Source organism: Caloenas nicobarica, chromosome 1 (genome assembly GCF_036013445.1).
Source record: "Caloenas nicobarica isolate bCalNic1 chromosome 1, bCalNic1.hap1, whole genome shotgun sequence".
Lineage (NCBI taxonomy): Eukaryota > Metazoa > Chordata > Aves > Columbiformes > Columbidae > Caloenas > Caloenas nicobarica.
This window is the reverse complement of record NC_088245.1, coordinates 90160777-90181400: the sequence shown is the minus strand read 5'-3', so window position 1 is coordinate 90181400 and position 20624 is coordinate 90160777. Positions and strand designations below refer to the sequence as shown.

The window sequence follows — 20624 nt, the reverse complement described above, 5'->3', positions numbered from 1 at the left end:
AGGAGAAGGCTCCCATGAAAAACTGGATAAAGTAAGAGGCAGGCCTGGTTTCTTGACTCAGGAGAGTAATTGCTCAGGAGAAGAGTGGTTCTCCACAGCCCTCATAGCTGTTGGACTTGAGGAAAACTTTTCTGTAGCTTTTCCCAGAGCTGTGGAGGTCATGTGCAGATATGGGTGCTCCCTCACGTCCTCAAAACCTGCAGCACAGGCTGCTTGGAAGCCCAGGGCCCTTGACTGCTGCTCTGCACTCCGCACTGTGCCACAGGAATGTCCCCACACAGATGTGGCACCACTGTACAGCCACTGTCTCCACAGGTCGCACAGTCTGGTTACTCTTGACCGAGGACACCTGTGAGTTTTCCCTCTTACATTACTTTTGAATACCCATTATTTCTAATAACTGTCCCTGGTATCAAAACCCAGAGCGAGAGTTTCCCCACAGATCCCAGCTGCTAATGCCAACACAAGGCAGTGGGGAAACTTCCATGCCAACAATCAGCACTCCTCACCCAGAGGAGCCTGGCTTAATCCCGCTCTGCCATAGCTAAGAGAGCTCTACTCTTCTTTTTTTCCCCACCATTTTTTTTTTTTTTTCCAAACCAGGCAGCTGAATCACAATCAAGATCAATTTTGTTATTTCCTAAACAGTTGCAAGCTCACAGGGTAACAGAGGCAGACTGAGCGATGGCAGGTGGTTTCAGGAAAAGAGCCTCAGGGCTTCCTGCCATCCCGGCTCTTGCCAAGGCCCGGCAAGCAGGCATACAGAGACACCTCATACTGCTGTGACGTGACCCTTCCAAAACAGCTGTCAGCAAGGAAAGGGCACAGAAGTGTCGGTGCATCGCTGGGGTCTGAGGGAGTGGGCAGAGGCCACAGAGCTTTTAAACTGAAGAGCAGCATCTGCTAAACAGGCCCGTGGGCAGGAAAAGGCTCCACTCTGTGGAGCATCTCCTGTCGCACTGTGCACAGCAGGGCTCAGGGATGCTGGCCAAGGTCGACTCGTGTCTTCCCATGGTTTGCAGACGGCAGCAGGAGTCACAGAGCTGGAACCTGTGGAGGTGCATAGCTAGCAGGTGAAGGATGGGCTTGGAAACATGGCTCAGGAAGCTGAAAACATTCAAGGGATCCCATCAGCATTAACTGCTGTGGCTGCCCGCTGCGTCATTGGAAGATGTAACATCTCTGCTGGCAGATACTGCTTGGATGGGGACATGGTGCTGGGATAAGGTGTACAGGATTGCCAGGGGCTGCTCTGTCGCTTCTGGGTAGCAGGAGTGTCTCCTGTGCCCTGAAGTACCATGAGGACATTTGTAAGGATGGTGAGTCCAGCACTCACGTGGGAGCAGGCAGGGGACCTCCTTCCAGTCACTTACCTTTCATTTTGATTTCTGTAAGATGAAAGTTTCTGCCTGGAAATGCAAAGAGGCCCAGCCTTTCCTAAAGGGAAGAGATTTAGACAGTGGATATGTTGGAGAATGAGTTGCTCCTGTGGGATATGGATATTACAGGGCTCTGGAGTGAGAGACAGCTCTTTTTAGGCTATGTCCATGATCAGTGGCAAGAGAGAGTCAGTTATATATCAGGGCACTCGTGGTCCTGCTGCCACAAGCCTTCTTCTCAGCTCTCCGAGTCTTCCTCTCTGCCTTTGCAGAACATGTGCTGCTGCCCCTACAGCTGCTCAGAAACCTTGGATTCAGGGAAAAGCTCTAATTAAGATGCTTTGAATGGCTTAATAGGAGAGACAGGCACCTCTAAAGACAGTACAAAGAGCCATGGGGGAACCAAATGCTGAATTCAGTGCCTAAAGTTAAGCAGTGTCAAGGTTCCTCTGTGTGCCTGTGCAATGCCCAGTGCAAAGATCCTGTAATACCACTGGCAATGAAAGGCAGCCCCCCATCTTACTCTGTCCCTTCTTCCCACATGCAGGTGACTCCACCACTTATCTGGGCAGCCTGTTCCAATGCCTTACAACCCATGAATAAATTTTTCCTAATATCCAATGTCGACCTCCCCTGGCACAACTTGAGGCCATTTCATCTTGTTCTATCACTTGTTACCTGGGAGCAGAGACTGATGCCCACCTCACTACAATCTGCTTTCAGGTAGTTGTAGAGAGTGATAAGGTCTCCCCTCAGCCTCCTTTTCTCCAGGCTAAACAGCCCCAGTTCCCTCAGTTGCTCCTCATCAGACTTGTGCTGCAGACGCCTCACCAGCTTCGTTGCCTTTCTCTGAATTTCTCCAGCACCTCAATGTCTTTCCTGTAGTGAGGGGCTCAAAACTGAACACAGGATTTGAGGTGAGGCCTCACCAGCCCTGAGTATAGGGAGACGATCACTGCCCTAGTCCTGCTGGCCACACTATTTCTGATACAAGCCAGGATGCTGTTGGTCACCTTAGTAGGTGCATCCACATGACATGCTGTTTTCCGTTGGTCGCTACTGGTCACCAGACAGAAAAGCAACTCCAAATACCCCAAATTCCACAGATGTGTTTCCAAACAAACCCCAGGTTCAAAGTCCTCTGGGGGGGTTTTCTGCATTCACTAGTAGATTTTAAGTTAACTTTGGTATCTGCTGCTTCCAGGTGGCTTCATGGTTTATCATTTCCTACTTCCCAGCTCCAGAGCAAAGGGCTACTCTGAACCCGCTTGGCAGTGGGGAGAAGTCAACCCCAATTTGGAAAAGTGTCTTTGCCCCATATTTAATATGGCCCCTAGAGCCTTCTAGCCAGCTCTCTGTCCCACCCGTTGTCCCTGCGTGGGGATGCCGTGGGATGCCCTGCGTGGGGTTTGCCAGCGCACCCGATGCGGCAGCAGCAGCCCCTGCTGCGAGCGCCGCAGAACTGCAGGCGGCTTTTCCCCAGCCCCGGGGCGGGGAGCGGGGTGGGCAAAGAGCCACCCCAGCCCCACCCGCCCGAACCCCCCCGGGCTGCCCCCGCGGCCCCGCTGCCCGGGGATCTCGCCGCCGGCATGCCGGTTCCACAGGCTGCGGAGCCGGACGCGCTCCGGCCTGTCAGAGAAGTAAATGATGGTTATCGATAAACCACCGGCAGCTGCACGCTCGCAGGGCGCTCCCGCTCGCCTGCGGCCAGGCGGTGCGGCGCTTTCCGGCTCTACGGGAGCTCCCTGCGGCTTCGGCGTGGCACAGGGTGCATTCAGACGATAAAAACCGCTCTTTGGGGTGCTCGGGAAAGTGGTGTGGAGGGGCGCGCTGTGGCATGCCTTTCTAACCAGCCCCCGTGCCCTGCTCCTACCCACCTCTGGCTTGTTCAGCACCCCTCTGCACCAGCAAGGTCCCCTCAGCTGGGGCTGCAGGACACTTTCCACACTCACCCCCCAGCTGGTTTTCTCTGTTTCCAGCCTCCGAATTTGCCCCACATCAGTAGGAGAGACACAGTCAATACATTTTACTTAGGCCAGAGCAGGCAGCCCCAACCTCTAAGCGCTCAGGCAGCTCTGAAAGAAAAAAGAAGAAAATGAAGGAAACTGGTTTCTGTTAGTTAAAGGTGACAAAAAGAAAAGTGAGATCGCCCTCTGGGGCGTTTTCTTTTTAGGAATGAAGAGGGGTTATGGGAATATTGTTAGGACACAGCAGTGAAGGATTTCACCATCATAAAGGGTAACAGAGGGGGCAGTGCTAACACGTGTTATTCAAAACTGCGTTTGGGATTCCTGTCACCTGCCTGTTTAACAAAGTCTTTCTCCAGAGGGTCTCAGCATTTTTCTCCAATTGGGTCTCAGCATCCCAGACCTCTCCTGTGGAGACAACAATATGCTGAAATGCCTTCACAAATATCCCAACAAAAGCAGGCACACCAGATTTACTGTTCTTAATATTTCTAAGATAAAAATTAAACAGCCTGTATTAATTTAAACAAACCTCATTCCAGACTACATCATACATACAAAGGCATACAGAAGGGCACAAGCCCCAGAAGAACAAAGTGATTAAAAAAACCTTTTCAGGTCCTCTTTGACAATTGCTAGCTCGTCTTTCCTTTTCATCTCTGACTCAAGTCTTGCCCATGACCATGGAACTGAACTACACAGAATGTGAAGACACCTCCAGGGATGGCACCTTCAGACTTCATTTTCTCACTCAGACACTACCAAAAAATAACCCTCGGAAAGCCTCCCCCACTGTGCCCCACTCTGAGGTCCTTGCTTTGCCAGGAAGCAGTACCCCGAGTGGGAGCCTGCAATTGCTCCTAGAGTCCAGCTGTCTCCAGTCTCCAGGTGGGCGAGATGCTGGTGGAAGGTTTGGCATCAGCACCCTTGGGGGAAGGAGTCCTCTGTCTGTCCGTCTGCTGCTGCGTGCAAGAAGCCACATGTGTTTCTGAGATGCGGTGCTGCTGCCTACTGGTGCGAATCACCCAGCGCTCGCAGGGGAACCTGTCTGAGGTGATGAAGTTTGGGCTCTCGCAGGCCACTCGGTCCCAGTCTTTGGGCTGCTGGCACCAGGACTGACAGACATGGTATCTGCAGGGCACAGGCAGCTGCCCAGAGCAGACAAGGCAAAAACCATCGTCTCTCTCCCTGAGTGCTATCAACCACCTCTCAGCCAAACACAGTCACCGCTGACCAGGCTGGGGCTGAAACAGCAAATCAAAGCAGAGCAAGATTTATTCCAGACCCCCAGGTGCCAGAGCAAGATGCATCCCTCGAAGGGACACATGGCTCTAGCATCACTGAAAACACACAGTGTTTCAGGGACGGTAAAGCACTTGCCTTTGGGGCAAGGGTGCTCCCAGTCACACAAAGGTGGGCTTCAGATCTTCCTTGAAATTCACCACAGGCTGGGGCCCACCATAGTGCTCTGTCCAGTGGTCCAAGCAGCCGCTGGGCTCTGTGTCTGTGTCCATGTCTGTGCTGCTGCTGCCCAGGGAGCCGCGCGGGCTCTGGAAGCACATCTCGCAGCAGGGCCGGTGGCAGCCGTGAAACATCTCCTCAGAGCTGCTGCTGCTGCTGGAGTCCGAGTCCGGGTAATAGTACAGCGAGCGCAGGGAGGGCTCGGTGGGTCCCCTCAGGGGGCCCTGCCGCCGCCGCTGTTCCCGCGGGGTGCATGGCGAAGCACCCTGGGACTCTGGCCATCCTGGCCATCCCTCTGGCTGCAGGCAGGCCTCCCCGGGGGTGGCTGGAGGAGACGATGCTGGCTGAAGGGGCTCACTGCCAGCCATCTCCTCTCCCCTTCCCAGGGAGATATGTGCTGACTCCCCACAGCCCCAGCCACCCTCCTCCTTCACCCTGCGGCTGGCACAAGGGGACACATGTCCAGGGAAGCGGGTGGAGGTGACGGGCAGCGGGATCCTCCGCCGCCGCCGCCTCGCCAGATGGGGGCTGAGGGGTGTGTGAATGCCTGGGTGGCCCTCCTGGACCCGCCGTGCTCCTCTCTGCTCACCTAGGGGGCCCTGGCTGCCACGTGGGGGTCCCCGAGGTAAGGCTGGGCTGTAGGTTTTGCCGTCCAGGCTCAGCTCTTGCAATACTTCCCGCAGCTTCTCGCTGCTCACATAGCTGACTTTAGGGGATGACTCCCAGGCCATGCCAGCTGAGATGTCCTGGCCCTGCAGCTGCTCCAGAGGCTGCCCCTGCCCCACAGGTATCCCACACTCGCCAGTGTCTTTCAGGCCACGTTCGACGCTGTCCCCCACGTCAAAAAGCAGCACCCGAGAGCAAACAGGATCGTGGCTCACATGTTTCTGGAGGTCCTGAGCATCACTGCAAAGAGGTGGTGTACCCAGCAAGTGGGGTGGCTGCCACCCATCCTGCTCTGGATCTCGGGAGCAGTGGTCCCCCGGCGCACCCCTGTGCCTTCCCGAGCTCTGGCTGCAGGAACCCGCTGGTGGCACTTGAGGGCTGCAGCCACTCTCTGCAGACATCAGCCTCATCAGCTTCTCCTTGGCGCTGCTCACTTGCTCCTGCAGGCTTTCAATCACGGCATTTTTCTGCATCAAACAAATAAGCCTGTCAAGCGCGGGGCAGGCGAAGGGTGTGAAAACACCACCAGTGTGGAAGCAGGCGCTGCCAGAAAAAGGTATCGCCCCTCTCTGCACAGAGAGGTGCTCTGAAGCAGTGCAGCAGCAGGCCTGCAAGAGCCACACCAGCAGCGTGTGTGACCTTGTCTTCCCCTGGAGCGCCCTCAAACCCTCCCAAATGTGGGTGCAGGAAGGGGGCCAGCAGGACAGGCAGCTCTGTGAGCTGGGGTGCTCCTGCCCACGCAGTGTAGGTGAGGGAGCGGGGGTCCGGGGGCTTTCCTGAGACGGAGCATCTCCCCTCTAAATTAACTGTGTTTGCCTGGGCTGTGGGAACCAGGCTCTCCTCTTCACCCTCCCTGTTTTTTTGAAACCCTCTGGATCTTGGCTACATTTTGGCACTTTGGAGTGTGGAGTGATGTGACAAAGTGGCTCTTCCTCTCCAAAGGGAAGAGGTCAGAGGGGGAGCACCAGTGTGGACCGGGGCGTAAGGAAGGGCTGCTCGCTCTGCAAAGCCTTCAGCCCACAAAGGGAAGGGGAGAAGCCGACACGGCTGAGGGGGCCTGGCGGAGCCCTGTACCTCAGTGAGCATCCGCTTCATGGAGTTTTTCTCCCCTATCAGCTGGTAGAGCTGCTCCTCGCTGTACATCGAGCGGCAGCTCCTGCTCGGGCTGGTGAAATATTTTGCCATATGGCTCACAGTTTGGCTTTCTTCTTCAAAGGCTTTCCACTGCTTGAGCTGGGGAGTGGAAGAGGGCGTTATCGGTGCGGTACGCACAGCCCCTGCTGACGTGGCAGGAGGCAGGCACAGCTCCAGCGCGAAGGAGACAAAGGGACCAAAGGGATGGAGAGGGGAGACAAAGGCAGGGTGTGACGGAGGAGCAGAGACGGGTGGCGAGAGATGGCTGTGCGAGGGGCTGTGGCGTCGCTTGGAGCCTCCCAACCATCTGAGCCCTACCCTGTCCCTGGCTCCAGCTTTTAATGCAGAGAGGGCCAGTGCCTGCCTGCACTGCAACCCCTAAGCATGCTATAAAAGCCCCTTCCCCCTTCTCCCCACTGCCTGACTCTGTGACAAAGACAGTGTCACGCACGCCTCCTTATTCCCGAATCACCAGTGACAAGCTGAAAAACAGCAATGCTTAGTATCTGTTTTCTCATTTTGTGTCTGTGTGGAAGCCTTGCGCAGCCCAGCTCCAGCTGCTGATCGATCTCGGATGAGCAATGGAAGAGCAAGCCCACTAGGAAAAACAAGTTGATGAATTAAAAGATCCAAGTTAAATAAAACGTTCGAGGCCCCCAGGCTACAGCAGAAAAAATGGTGCAGGCAGAGTGCAAGTACAGCTCATCAGCTCCTCCACCCTCACCTCGAGAGACCTCACGCTTGGCAGAGCATCATCAGGAGGCTTGGCACTTGTCAGAGGAGGTTTTGATCCCGCTCCCGCGGGCTGGTCACCTAGTGGGCTGGGACTCTGTATCGATTGAGGTAGAAGGGGACCTCTGGAGATCATCTAGTTCTACCATTCTGCTCAAGCAAGGACCAGGCTGCCCAGGACCATGTGCAGCTGGCTCCGGAATATCTCCAAGCGCAGAGACTCCACAACCTCTCTGGGCAACTTGCTCCAGTGCTTTACAATTTTCACAGAACAAAAAAACCAAAACAAAACCAACGACGTCTTTTTCTGATATTTAAACAGAATTTCCTGTGTTTCAGTTTGTGCCCATTGTCCCCTGTCCTGTCAGTGGACACTACTGAGAAGACCCTGGCCCCCTCCTCCCTACTCCACCCCCATAGGAATTTATGCACATTGGTGAGATCCCCCGAGCCCTGTCTTACACAGATCTCCTCTTTTCTTCAGCTTCACCTCTTCCTCCCTTTCTCACCTCATTTCCTTGAGCCCAAACATCCCTCCAAACATAACACTGAGTAAACAACTGTTTCCTCTCCCTGTAACAATGGGAGCATTTTTCCCACTAATGTCATGGCCAGGCACACTAGGCTGCTCCTGAAGGACACGGGAAGCCGAACAGCCTTGCCTTGCCACAAAAGGCTTCCTCAAGACACCTCCACGTCCTCCCTCTCTCTTGCAGCAAAGCCCGGCTTCCTCCTCCAAGCACGTAGAGAAGGACAGCCTCGCCTGGGAGCCACTGGTAGATGTGAAGCCTCTGAGCCTGGCCAGGCCATCTGGATTGCCAGACCCCATCTTTGTCCCTGCCGTGGGCAGAAACCCTTGGTGGGGTATGAGGAGAGGACAACTGCATGATGGTGGGGTATGAGGAGAGGACAACTGCATGAAGGACTGACCCCACTGCCCGCATGGAGGAGGAGGAGGAGGAGGGCAGCAGCCACCTGGCTTCCACCTGTGCCCTCTATGTGGCTGCCACCCACAGCACATTCTTGCAGGAGGGTTTCTGAGCAGCAGCTCTGCAATGCACCTGCACTCCAGGGAGGCTCAGGGGACTTGCTTGGGGAAGCAGAGCCCTGGGGGTTTGGAGGATGAGCTAAGCAGGTGAGCCCAAACATTTGAGGAAAGGAGGAAAATAAGCGCTTTGGCCCACACAGCTGCTGTGGTTAAACTCTGAAAATGTGCTTGTTTTCAGGGTGGTGGCAGGACAGAGGTGACAGCGTACCTGTGGGACGAAGATGAAGCAGTTGATCGTGGTTGTACACACGAAGATGCCTCCCGAGGTAAAGCCAAACACCAAGTTGTGCCAAGCACAGAAGAAACGGTGAACTAAGCAGACAGTGCCGGCAGCCAGGAAAACGAGGTTGACTCCGACGATGAGCGTCAAGGACTGGTTAACTGGTGGGGAGCTGACGTTGTCGGTCAGACCAGCCAGGTAGGTCCCATACAGCAGGAGGATACTCTGGAAGCAGAAAAAAGAGGTTTCCAAAGTGTGGAAAATTACAACCTGACGGTGTTGTCATCTCCCACCTGGTACAGAGCCTGGTGAGCTCAGATACACTCAGCGCAATCCTAATTAATGCTCTCTGATCTATGATGCAGCCTGTCAGTGCGGGGTGGTGATGCCACAGCAAAGGCCTGTCACACTGCGGCAGGTCAGATGTGGGGCTGGGGAGAGAGGGCAGGAGCCAAGGGGCTGGTGGGCTGTGGGAGTCCTGACCGAGGGGTGTGGGGAGCTGAAGGTCAGGTCAGCAGGAGATGCCATGGAGCAGGGCACAGCTGGGAGAGACAAGATGTGAAAACCCCGCCTTGGGCATCTTGGAGCAGGAGCAGCAACGATGGACGGACATACAAGAGTCGGAGGTCTCTGCAGGGACGCGGCAGTAGGGGGACACTCTGCCGTCAAGGAGCAGCGACATACCTCTGAAGGAGCAGGAAGGAGATTCAGAAGGACACTCAGAAGGAAAAAGCGAGGTGAAAGAATCGGAGGTTTAGACTGGAGGGAAGAGGATGTCCTTGGAGCCTCTTTAAATAGAAATCCAGGAAACTAACAGGTGCAATTCTTCTCCCTTCCCTTTGCCGTTTCCTGCCTGACTCCAGCAAGGGTGGAAGGGGCTATAGAAGTGCTCTGTACACTGAGGTCTTCTCCCCCCTGGAGAGGGTCAGTTGTTTCAGAGCAGACATCCTCACCACGCTGCCCCTTAAGTGTCCCACACGTGCATCTTTCCAGTGTGCTCAGGATTAAACTAACCGACGGGCTGAATCCCTCCTTTCCTAGGGCACACCGGCAAGAAACACTGAGTATTTTTTGCCTGTCTCTGTAGCACAGGGCACGGTCTGCTTCTAGGATCATTTGGAAATACCATATAACAAAATCCTTGCTCCTGCAAGGACCCAGAATACAGGGAACAGGACTTCTACGTTATTCCTGTGATTCTCAACTGTCGGCCTTCTACTAAGAGATATTAAATTGTTATTTGGGCAATGCAGATGTTCTGTAGACCTTTCTGGACCCCTCCATGCTGTGGCTGCTTGCTGATCAGGATGGCTAGTGCCAGGGTTGGGTCTGGATGGACACTCTTGCAGGCAAGAGAGGGTCACATCCATGGTCTTTGGTGAGACTCTCAACTTCAGAGCACCACAAATTCTCAAGGAAGTGGTTGTAGTAGTGAGACCCATCTCACTGAGAACTGGGCTGACGCCCGACCCTGCTTTGTAGGATCAGCACTGAATCAGAACCATGTTCACCATGAGGAACCTCCAAATACACGGTCCAAAGGCAAGCCAACTCCTAAGATATGAGTAAGAAAAAACAGCACCAAAGTCCCATTTAAAATTCATATAGTCTGTCTAGGACATAGACAACAGCACTGCCATCTGGTAAACTAGGACATTCAGTAAGCACAGGGCTAAGCTTTTTGTTTGTTTGTTTTAATCTTGAACAGAGGACTTTGCTCCTAATTCCAGGCATGTCTTTGGCAAGTCATTTCTGTTCATTGCTCTATGCCAGTAAAACCAGAATAATACACTGAGCGGCTTCACAAAGGGCTGAGCACATTGATGCTGTTGAAGATAAGTGCTACGTACACACAAAGATAGAGCCTGCTCTCACATTAGTGTAAATCCAGATTAACCCAAGATAAACCACTAAAGAAATAACTCCATGACCCCCAGAAGGTACATAGGACCAGGGTCAGGTTCAATGAAGAGTACCTGTGAGTGGAAATGGGGATGTTTTACTCGAAAAAGCAGTTTGTAGGAGCTGTAGGCAAAAGCAGCACCTGTCTATGCTCTTAACACAAACTCTGCATAAAATAAGAGGTGGAGACAGCACTGATGGCCCAGGGAATGCCTGCAAACCTTGGAACCAAAGTCCTTTTAAGGACAGGCTTGACTAATGTCTTTAAAATGAAGTGTAGGGGGAAGAAGGACTTGGCTGTGTCATGAAGTCTCTTTCTGCCCTTTTTCCTACAATTTTGGGTAGATGGTCAATGAGCATTGTACTACAGTGAGTCAGAAAGGAACTGCCTGTACTGCACGCAGAGATGGAGCTGTTCCCAAAGAAAGGCTGTAATCTCACAAGCTTCATCAACATCAGCTTTCTGAAATGCATCCAGCCTCTGCCAACCCAAAGACACATGAGACCACAAATAATTACAGCAATAATTATACCTATGTAGTTACATCAGTATAACTAACTCTGCTGGAATAAGAATGGCCATGTGCAAAGCTACACCAGTGAAAGTGTCCCTCAGTGGTACAATTAAGCTGATAGACGTCCTGTAAAGGCAGGCACCAAGCACTTTTCATCAGCACCTCCCTCATTTGGAGTCAGAGAACTCGGGATGAGCTGCGAAGTGCATCACTGCGGTGGAGACTCATCTGAGGCTTTATGGAAAAAGCGTGGGGGGTTGCAGGGAGAGAAATAGAGAGACGGTATGTGCATGGTGTACGCAAAAGAGATGGTGAGGCAGGAAGAAAGTGGCTAAAAGGGCTTTTTCCAGGGAATGCAAGAAAACATCAAGATAGGAAGGACCAGAGATGGGAGGGCTTTCAAGACCAACATAAGTGGCTGGAATGTGTGATAGGCACGTAGCTTGTGAGGGCAGTGAAATTATAATACAAACACTGCTAAACAGTTTAGGCTGTGAGACTGAGAGGAGGTGAGATACAATGCCAGAATCCATAAAGAGGTTACGTACCTTAAACCCTAAGATGAGAACGAGCCAAAGATCGGAATAAAGAGATGCACAGGACTGCACCCGGCTGACGGAGCAGGTCATGCCTTTCTCTGTGGCCTAGGAGGCAAGGGGAAGGTAGAAGTGAAGGCTCCTGCCCCAGCCCGGGAGCAGATGCAGACCCATGGGCAGACAGGGTACGCATGAGTGGGTCTCCTCTGTGAATTCCTAAGAAGAAAGAGCTGGTGCTGCCAGGGGCAGAGAGTTAAAGTGAGGAAGATTTGGGCACTCTGCTGCCAACAGGGCTGGTTGAACCTTTCTCCAAAGCATATGCAGATGCTACGGACCTCTCCCATGTCACCCAGGTGACCTGTACAGACCTCGAAATTTTGCAGTGCACCCCCATCTCTGTAATAGACCAGACACAAACCCAACTTGAAATGCTTAGAAGGATTTCTGGCTTTTTTTTTTTTTTTTTCTCTAAACAGCACCTCCAAATGCCTGACCATCCACCAACTTTGTCCACAGAGATCAGATAAGACATGGTGCAACCCTCCCTTGTTCCTCCTCATGCTTTTACCCGCAGTGAGACACTGAGGCTTCGGAAGCACTGGACTGGATCAGAGAACACCCAGGTCAAGAGCAACACAGCATCTGCCAGCACCAATGCAGCCACCATCGCCAGCAACTGGAGGTCTTTGATAATCTGCAAGTATGCAAGAAGTAAGTGTTACTGTGGGGGGCAAATGGACACCAATAACCTCTACCCCCTTGGGTCTCCTTCTGGTTGTTTCTTCCAAAGGACATGTCCATCCTAATACTTCACCCAGACTGGAGTCCAGCAGCTCACCTATATCTGAGTCAGCCACAGCTCCCAAACTCTTGGACACCTAATCAGGCTTGGGACCTGGTATAAACCCTTCCTGATGGTGTGGCTAGCTGGTAAATGCTATCACAGAAAACAGCTCTTCCAAAACAAGAGTACCATCCCTTATGCCCATTTCACATGCAGAGACGAAAGGGGTGGGGAAAAAAAGCTGGTAGGATTATTATTTCGCAAGTTTAACACAGATCCTGGTGCCTCAGGAATGGGAGTCCTTGCTGGTTCCTGGCTCCCCTGCAAACCCTCTTGTCTCACCTTTCATCCAAGACCGTCTTTTTTTCCTGTTGGAAAGTGGCCACCGAAAGTTTTTAGTGCCCTGTTACATGCACAAATTTAAATAGGTGGCTCCCACTTCCCTCCCAGCTGCTGTATCTGCTTCCTCCAGTGCTGCAGGGGAGCACCCAGTGCTACCTCCCTCCCTTCAAGAGGAGGTCAGGTGCATCTGAGGACGACCCTACATCAGATGCTCTTGAGGATACCTGGTTTATTTTCATCCCGCAAAGACAATCATCCCAAACCTGGACACAAACACCAGTGTGTAGCATAATGAAGGCACATGGCCAACGTAAAATGAGAACAAGACTTCACTTGGCGATGGGGCCAGGACTTTGCTGGGGAACAAGCAGCCTGGCAGGGCACCCGCTTGCCTGTAGAACGGTAAAGCTCCTGCCTTGTTGCGCAGGAATAATTGAGGAGCCTGCGCCCATCCAGGTGCGAAACCAGATCTGTGGTTGTGGCACCCATCCCTGTCATGTGCTGGTTCTACCTGCTATCCTGCATTGCTGGTGTTCACCCCGCTTGGGGAGCTTGTCCCCCACCCCCGGGGTGCCATGTACTCACCACCCGCTTGTCTGGCACCCTCTGGGTGAACACCTTGTAGAGCCGCCAGCTTTTCCCTAGGACGGGGCCAAACACCAGGGAGGTCCCCACACACAGCAGGCAGAGCCGCACCTGATGGGAGGCAGAGGGAGGGGGCTGAAGGGGCAGCCGTGAGGCTTGCAGGGACACCCCGCACCCTCCCACCCAGGGATGCGATAAAGATGGCTGGGGATGCATCTATGGTGTTTTGGCTTCCGGAGGGTCATATTGAACACTAGAGAGCTGACCGCAGGGTGAAATAAATTAAAAGATGTGTATTCCTCTGCAGGCATGCCCGCTGCCTGCCTTTTCCTTCCCACTCCGAGAGGCTCTTGTTGGAGGAGCAGGCAGGGAGAGCCAGGCAGCTAAAGAAAGGGAGTTTCAGGCTAGACATGACAAAGAAATTTTTTACCATGAGGGTGGTGAAGCACTGGCACAGGTTGCCCAGAAAGCTGGTAGATGCCCCATCCCTAGAAACATTCCAGGCCAGGCTGGCTGGGGCTCTGAGCAACCTGATCTAGTTGCAGATGTCCCTGCTCATTGCACGGGGGTTGGACTAGATGACCTTTGAAGGTCCCTTCCAACCCAAACTACTCTATGATTCTATTGCATTTCTACAAGCCCAGCAGCCTGCCTGCCTGTGGGGCAGCTGCCACAGGTGCTGCACTCTCCCCTGGGGACCTGCTTTGCGTCAACCCTGGTGCTGCTGTGGTTTGCGCAAACAGCAAAGGCCGTTCAGACAGAAAGCATCTGGTTGCGTTTTGTGCATGTGGAAGCCACAGCCACAGCCTGGCCAAATGCACCCAGCAGCGAGGTGGCGGCAGGCTGCAGCTAAGAGAGAGCACGTTCAAACATGCATGAACATGCACACGTGTGCATGTGTGAAGGCACCCGTCCCAGCAAACCGCCTGCTCACCTGAATAAGCTTTTCCACTGAGCCTCCGGATGGCAGGCTCTGCTCCTGAATCCCAAAGAGGTAAGCACTAGTGTAAGTCAAGCCACTGCCCAGCAGGGTCACAATGTTCAGATTGGGGCTGGACATCTTCACAATCCTCCAGGAAACAAAGCAGGGAAGGTGGTGACAGTTACTGAGCGTCATGACCTGGCAGCACAGGGGCAAGGTCCCCTTACAGGAATAGATATAAGGAATGCTGACACACTGTCCCCCCCAGCCCCTGCTGTTCACAGCTCTCCAAAAGCTCACCCATTGCTCCATGGTGCATACCCCATCCTCTCCCCTGTATTGCTTGGGTGCTTCACTAAGTATTCATTTTGCCCTACCCCAGCTTTCCTGTGGGACAGCAAGATCCCTTCTCCCCAGAACAGATGGGTACCAGGCTTGCTCCATGGCACCTCTACCCCCTGTATGGATCTGCGGCACAGAAAAGCATTCCTGAGGCAGCTTCAGCCAGCGTCTTTGTGGACAAAACTGTGGGAAGCCATGGGCTTTTAGCAGCAAAGCAGCCAGGGTCACCACAGCTACGTCTCTCTGCTACCAGTGCCCGTACCAGGCATGCAAAGCTGTGCAGCAGGGCCACCATGTGCCACGGCCACATGTCCCCACAGCGGCACTGAACCTCATGGTCTTGCAGGGGACACACAGCACAGTGTCCAGCTCAGCCCCTCAGGTTCAAGGCCAACATCTTCCTCCACTGTGCTCTGCTGTAAAGGGGCAGAAGTGGAAAACCTCACCAGCACAGCCTGGGGTGACTGTCCCCAGCAGCAAGCTTTGGGTACAGCAGCTACCAATGCCTCCAGGAACAGGCTCTTCCCACTGCTTCTTCCTTTGAGGAGATACCTTCACCCTCAGCACAGTCTCAACGTCAGGAAGCTGCCAGCAATGTTCAGGTTACAGCTTCTCATCTGTAATTTCACCCCATCACTCATAATCCTGTAACTGTATTCAGGGAGGGGAGAATTGACCCTTCTCTAGCAAGCCCATCAAGTGAAAGCTGCAGTTCCTGCCATCCCCTGCATAGCTCCGTCCCTTCGATCTCCTGCTAAGTCATTGCATTTCTCTACCCTTGGGCTCCTTCCTGTCTTGCTGCCTCGCAGACCCTGGAATTCAACCTGGCGCTCTCCCTCCCTGCCTTCTTCGCCTTGCCTCAGTCCCTGGGGAAAGATATTCATCAGCTCACCCTCTCAGCTGCATGCTGAAAAAGGTCTCCTTCGCCCTCCCAGGTTCAGTAGGCAGACTCGTATTTTTTTGCTGCAGCGCAAATAAATAACGCACATTCATCACAGCTTCACTCTGAGGATATATTCAGGGACCTAAATAATTTGGTAAACGACTAAGGTGGACAGCGAACTCAACACCACTCTGCTTCTGTAAATCAAGTGCTTGGGACCAGGATGCTGGTCATGCAGCTACTGCACCACTGTAGGCACAGGGCTCAAGATAAACCCTTCTGAGCAGGACCCTCCTAACATTACAGCGGTTATAAGGAGCCTTAAGTTAACACAACCAGAGCCCTAGAACAGCAGCAGCCTGGGCTGCACTCAGATGCACCTCTCCACAAAACAACACCCCATGGAGCACAAAGGCTTTGCCAGGTGAAGCTTGGGAGAGGGATGTGTCTCTATGGGGGAAGCAGTTGAGAGACCAATGGATCAATGAAGCTGAGGAGAAGGTGGTAAGGAAGCAGGGGAGACGTCTGGAATTGCTGAGGAATGCTAAGCACTGGCTGAGACAGTTTGAGCTACGAGGAATCACTGAACCTTTTACTCAATATATGCTGCATTCAAGGGAGCAGGAGTTTTACATCCTTTGTGCAGGCTGAACAGCACCGAGCAAAGCCTGCACTTCACCATCAGCTTCTCTCACCAGTGGAGATCATGTTCCCCACCAATATGGACAACCACCAATATGGACAACCACCAATATCAAAAAAGGTTAAGGCATATCTTTCAAACTCCAAGTGGTCCAACAGCAGAAAGGATATGTGCACACTGTGGAGAGCTTGATGGCTTTGCTCATGGAGCTGTGCTGCTCACAGTGATGCTCTCAAGACTGTGGAGTAGATAAGGAGATCAGCTCCCTTTCTGCTTACTCCTGTTGATGGTTTTATTGAATAGCACCCTCTGGATGAGACCATGCACTGCCGCCTGTGCCACGCCAGAGGACATCGATGCTCCGTCTTGTTCACAGCTCCCTGACTCCAGGAGTCCCAGCAGGATTGTCTCCACCACTGATCAACACCAGGTGTGTGGAGAAAGCTGCAATATCCCTGGCATTGTCCTTTCTTTCCTATGCTGCTCCTTCAGGCTTGTACCCTCCTGATCCTTAGCTGTCCATCAGCTCAGAGCCTGGCCCTGATGGAGCCCAACCCTGCTGTCCCAGCTTGGGGGAGCTCTCATGGCAGAAGAAGGAAGCCCTTACCTGTTTTTCCTGAATCGAATTGTGAAGACAAGAAAGAAAAGTGCTAGCAGGACTCCTCCAGTCAGGAACGTCCACACAACTCCCAGGAGAGCAGCAGAGAAGGACGGGGAGCTCTTCCCACTGCGGTCAGATGATGTCTAGAGGAGGAACAAGGGATGGAAGAGGATGTTGCTGGCATGGTCACTCCCATGGGTGCTCCTGCTCAGGCAGAAAGGACTCTAAACCACATCTCCCAAACCCCTCCTCATGAGCAGACACCCTGGCACTAGACCAAGACCCGGTGGCAGGGCTAAGGAGATGTGTGTAGACAGGACATATGCGCTGCCACTTGATGAGTGTACAGGACGAGAGTGCAGCACAGGAGCCCTCTTCTTATGGCCAACTAGCCAAATACATAATAGAGCCATACAAGTGACTCATAAACCTCAGGCAGGCCTGGTCATGGGAGAGAGGAACATGGGTGACAGTTCCCTACTGTCCTTCTCTGGAAAGAAACCTCTGGAGAAAGACCTCATGGTACCCCAGTTTGCAGCACGCTTCTTTGGAAAGTTGGGTAGGGCATCCATGGCTGACCCCTACATGCTGCAGATAACCAACCAGGCAGCTGACGTGACTGGGAACCAGCAGCAGAGCTGCCAGTCGGTGCAGAAAACACAGAAAAGGGAGTGGGACGGCGTTTTTCAGATGTGTTATGCTGTGACACACCGAGCTGGGCCGCACCCGTCTCCCAGCTGGCTGGAAACTAACTTGGTCCGAGGTAGACATCAGCTGAGAAATGGCTTTTGAGGGACACTCCCAAAGCGGGTACGATGGAGGCACCTCTCTCCTTGCATACAAGCGACCTTGTGGTTTTAAATCTCCATTTAAAAATATTCTCTGCTTGCTCCCTATTAACATAAGATGGATAAAACGGTCCTACATGAAACAAGAACCTTTTTCTGCTGCAGATCTAAAATATTCCAGCATTTTTAACAGGATGTGCATGTGTGAGTTCATTCACACTTGCTATGTGTGCGTATTACTGACTTTTTAAAAAAAAAGAAAAAGAAAAAAGCATTACTTTTACTTAACTGCTGGAGCATGCCTTTTAAAGGGAAGGAGGAGGATGGAGACTGAGCTGGGATCACACACCTCCTCACTCCTCTGGTGCTAAGTCCTTTCTCAGGTATTCCAGTTCACCTGCATGCTATTACTCTGGCAAAAAACTGTTTTCCCAACTGCTGCCACTCTGCCGAACTCCCAATTCTTCCTTCAAGGTCTGAGCTGTTTCTGCTTCCAGCCTTGCTAGAAATAACTGCAGGGAGAAGTAAGGCAGGCATTTTGAGCCAATGCCTCACCTCCCTCTTCACCAGCCAGGCTCCATCTCCTCTGGGTGAGCAAGAACAAGGCACAGCTTAGAGAATTAAAGCCAACACATAAGTCTTAAAACAAAAATGTGTCACCACCACACAAGCACAGCTGATCCCTGGGCTCCTGGCAGCTCGCATGCTGGGTAGAGCTGCTGGGTAAGGCAAACCCCTGGGTGGGAGAGGCAGCCAGCCAAGCGCCGATGCTGCTGCTGCGTTGTGCTGGGATACAGCTGCACGCAGGGCTCAGCCTCGCTTTACAGCAGCGTGAAGGGATCCCTGGGCAGACATTCATCTCCCTCCTGCAAACTGCTCCCCGCCTCCTCTTCCCTCTCCCCATTCCCCAAGGCATCTTTTGGCTCTCCGGCAAACGAAGACCACACCAGATGGTAGAAATGGTCAGCCCTTACAGCAGGACTTGCTGTGCAAAACCCCCATCATTCAGCATGAATCAGGGCCATCTTCCCACCTGCCAGAGCTCAGAGCAGCTGTTGGGGCTGCTCAGGGCTAGTACGAGGCTGTAACACCACCCTGTTTCTGCATCCTGCCTGGTTGAGCCTGAAGGTAACACCTGGCTTTTGCCAGCAAGGTGAGCAGAGCAGAGTCAGCATCCCACAGCTCCCACACTTCACTCCCAGCTGCATCCCCCAGCAGTATCTTTCCACCTCCATCTGCTGCCGAAAACATTGCTGCACCCTCTTCCCAGCAACCACCCAGGGATCCGAAACAACCCTGCAGTCTCCACCTTTCCTTTCCCAACACACACCTCGCCACCCCAACTGCTGTTTCCCTGAGTGTTGATGCTACTTGAAGTTGATTGAGCGCTTCATTTGCTGCTGAGTGGAGTAAATCCTGGCCCTAGCAGGGGCAATATTAATTGTAAGGCAGCTGCCAGGGCCAGAGGAGCCAAGCAGCTTATGGTCTTCTAATTAAAGGCCCGTGGTCGTGCAGGATGCAGTGGAGAGCCGAGCGGGCCAAGCCTTGCTGGTCCGTCCAGCAGCCTCACATGGAGCCAACTGCAACTAAGTGCATCCCAGTGTCATTTCCACTGGCTTAGTGATGGGGGGGAGGTACCATTTATTATAGAGGATTACTTTTAATTAAATCCTGCTCTATTCATATTTGAAAAGCACTTTGAAGTTCCAGGGGATGGGAAAGGCCAAGGGCAGAGGAGGCCATCCCAGGCCACTCCTATGCAGCTGTCACACTGGCCGACACACAGGAGAGCTGCTTGACACAACTTGACTGTCGTGGCTGCCTCCTCACCTTCTGCCTAACTGCTGGGCGTCATCTAGGCAGGGCTTGTCTTGGAGGCCGTCCCAGGAGGTGACCGTGCGCAGCCTCTGGCTGCACCAGGACTGCTTGGGAGCTGTGCCTCTGTGCCCCCCTCTCCGTCCCTCCACTCAAGTCCATTTCTGCGGAGCAGACATCGTGTCCCAGAGTGCTCCCCTGCCTCCGTACGTACCACTGTGACAGTGCAGAGCTCCTGCAGCGCCTGCCGCTGCTGCTCCTGGCTGCCAAAACTGGAGCTGCCATCACAGAGCTCAGAGCAGTTGAATCCTGGCTCCATAGCACATCCTCAGCCGTCATCCAGCCGTACCTTCGGTCCTGCCAGGAGAATGAGGGTCAGCTTTCTCAAGCAAGAAGAAGCCTTTGCCACATGCTGGACCTCCCCCCATCAACAGGGCATAGGGAAGGGGTCTGGCAGCCCGAGGCTGAGCTTACCCAAAGCAATGTCACACACATCCAGAGTGTCCCTCGGGGTGTCCTCTGTGGTGAGGCGAGTCAGCACAGGGGGTGGGTCCCCATGGAGCACGGTGGCATCCTGAACCCTGCTACACCACCCTGTAAATCAAGACACGCTGGCGTCATGGCAGCCCTCAGTCCCTATATCCCAGCTGCAGAGCTGAAATGGGGTGCCGTGCCAGTCCAAGCTGGAGCATGGAACCGCAGCGCCCCAAGCTCACTGCAGCTTTCCTCTGCCAGCGTGCTTTCCTGCACTGGTGCAATTTCAGGGAGTCTCTTTGCAGGTCCGCCCCCCGCCGCCCCGAGCAGCCCCTGCTGGTTTCCTGTCACGGTACCTTCTTCCAGCAAAGAACCAGCAAGTGAAGACAACAACAAACAGCAACAAGTGTTGCCATCACCTAATGGGACCTAAATCCTGGCCTGGGTGAGCAGGGGAGGAACATGCTTGAATGACATGTGTCCTGAAGGGTTTTGGCTGGCTCAGCCCCAGCAGCAGCCTGGCGAGCTGAGGAACAGGCTCTTTATTAAAAAGATTTAAAAGCCCAGCATCTCTGTGCTCCCCATCCCTCCCAGTGCTTTGGCTGCCAGGTATTGTCCCCGCCTGCGCCCGCTCCCCTCGCACCACCTTTGCCTCTGTTCCCTCTCGCGTTTCTCTTTTTGGTGGGGATTTTAATAGGCCTCATTACCATTTTAGACATGAGGTCATACTTATCCTCAAGCATCCTTACTCAGTTACTATTGTCACTGGTTTTAATTAGCTTCCAGTGCACGACCATGAGCAAGTCTCCCATCGTTAGCAGCTGGGGAGGAAACGCAATAGCTCACTCCCTATTTGCTCCTAACAACAGGTGGGAGGGACAAAAT

At 53.3% G+C, this 20624-nt stretch overlaps 1 protein-coding gene across 1 annotated transcript; it reads right to left on the bottom strand.

Annotated features, from left to right (window-relative positions):
• Positions 1 to 4748: 4748 nt before the first annotated feature.
• Positions 4749 to 19584, bottom strand: GPR156 (G protein-coupled receptor 156). The gene is made up of 9 exons (XM_065654303.1): positions 19480 to 19584; positions 16669 to 16805; positions 14206 to 14341; positions 13272 to 13382; positions 12129 to 12254; positions 11573 to 11668; positions 8596 to 8832; positions 6548 to 6706; positions 4749 to 5940 (listed from the first exon to the last, which is right to left on the bottom strand). The coding sequence occupies exons 1-9, from the start codon at positions 19582 to 19584 to the stop codon at positions 4750 to 4752; spliced, it is 2298 nt and encodes a 765-aa protein (XP_065510375.1). The 3' UTR covers position 4749.
• Positions 19585 to 20624: the final 1040 nt, after the last annotated feature.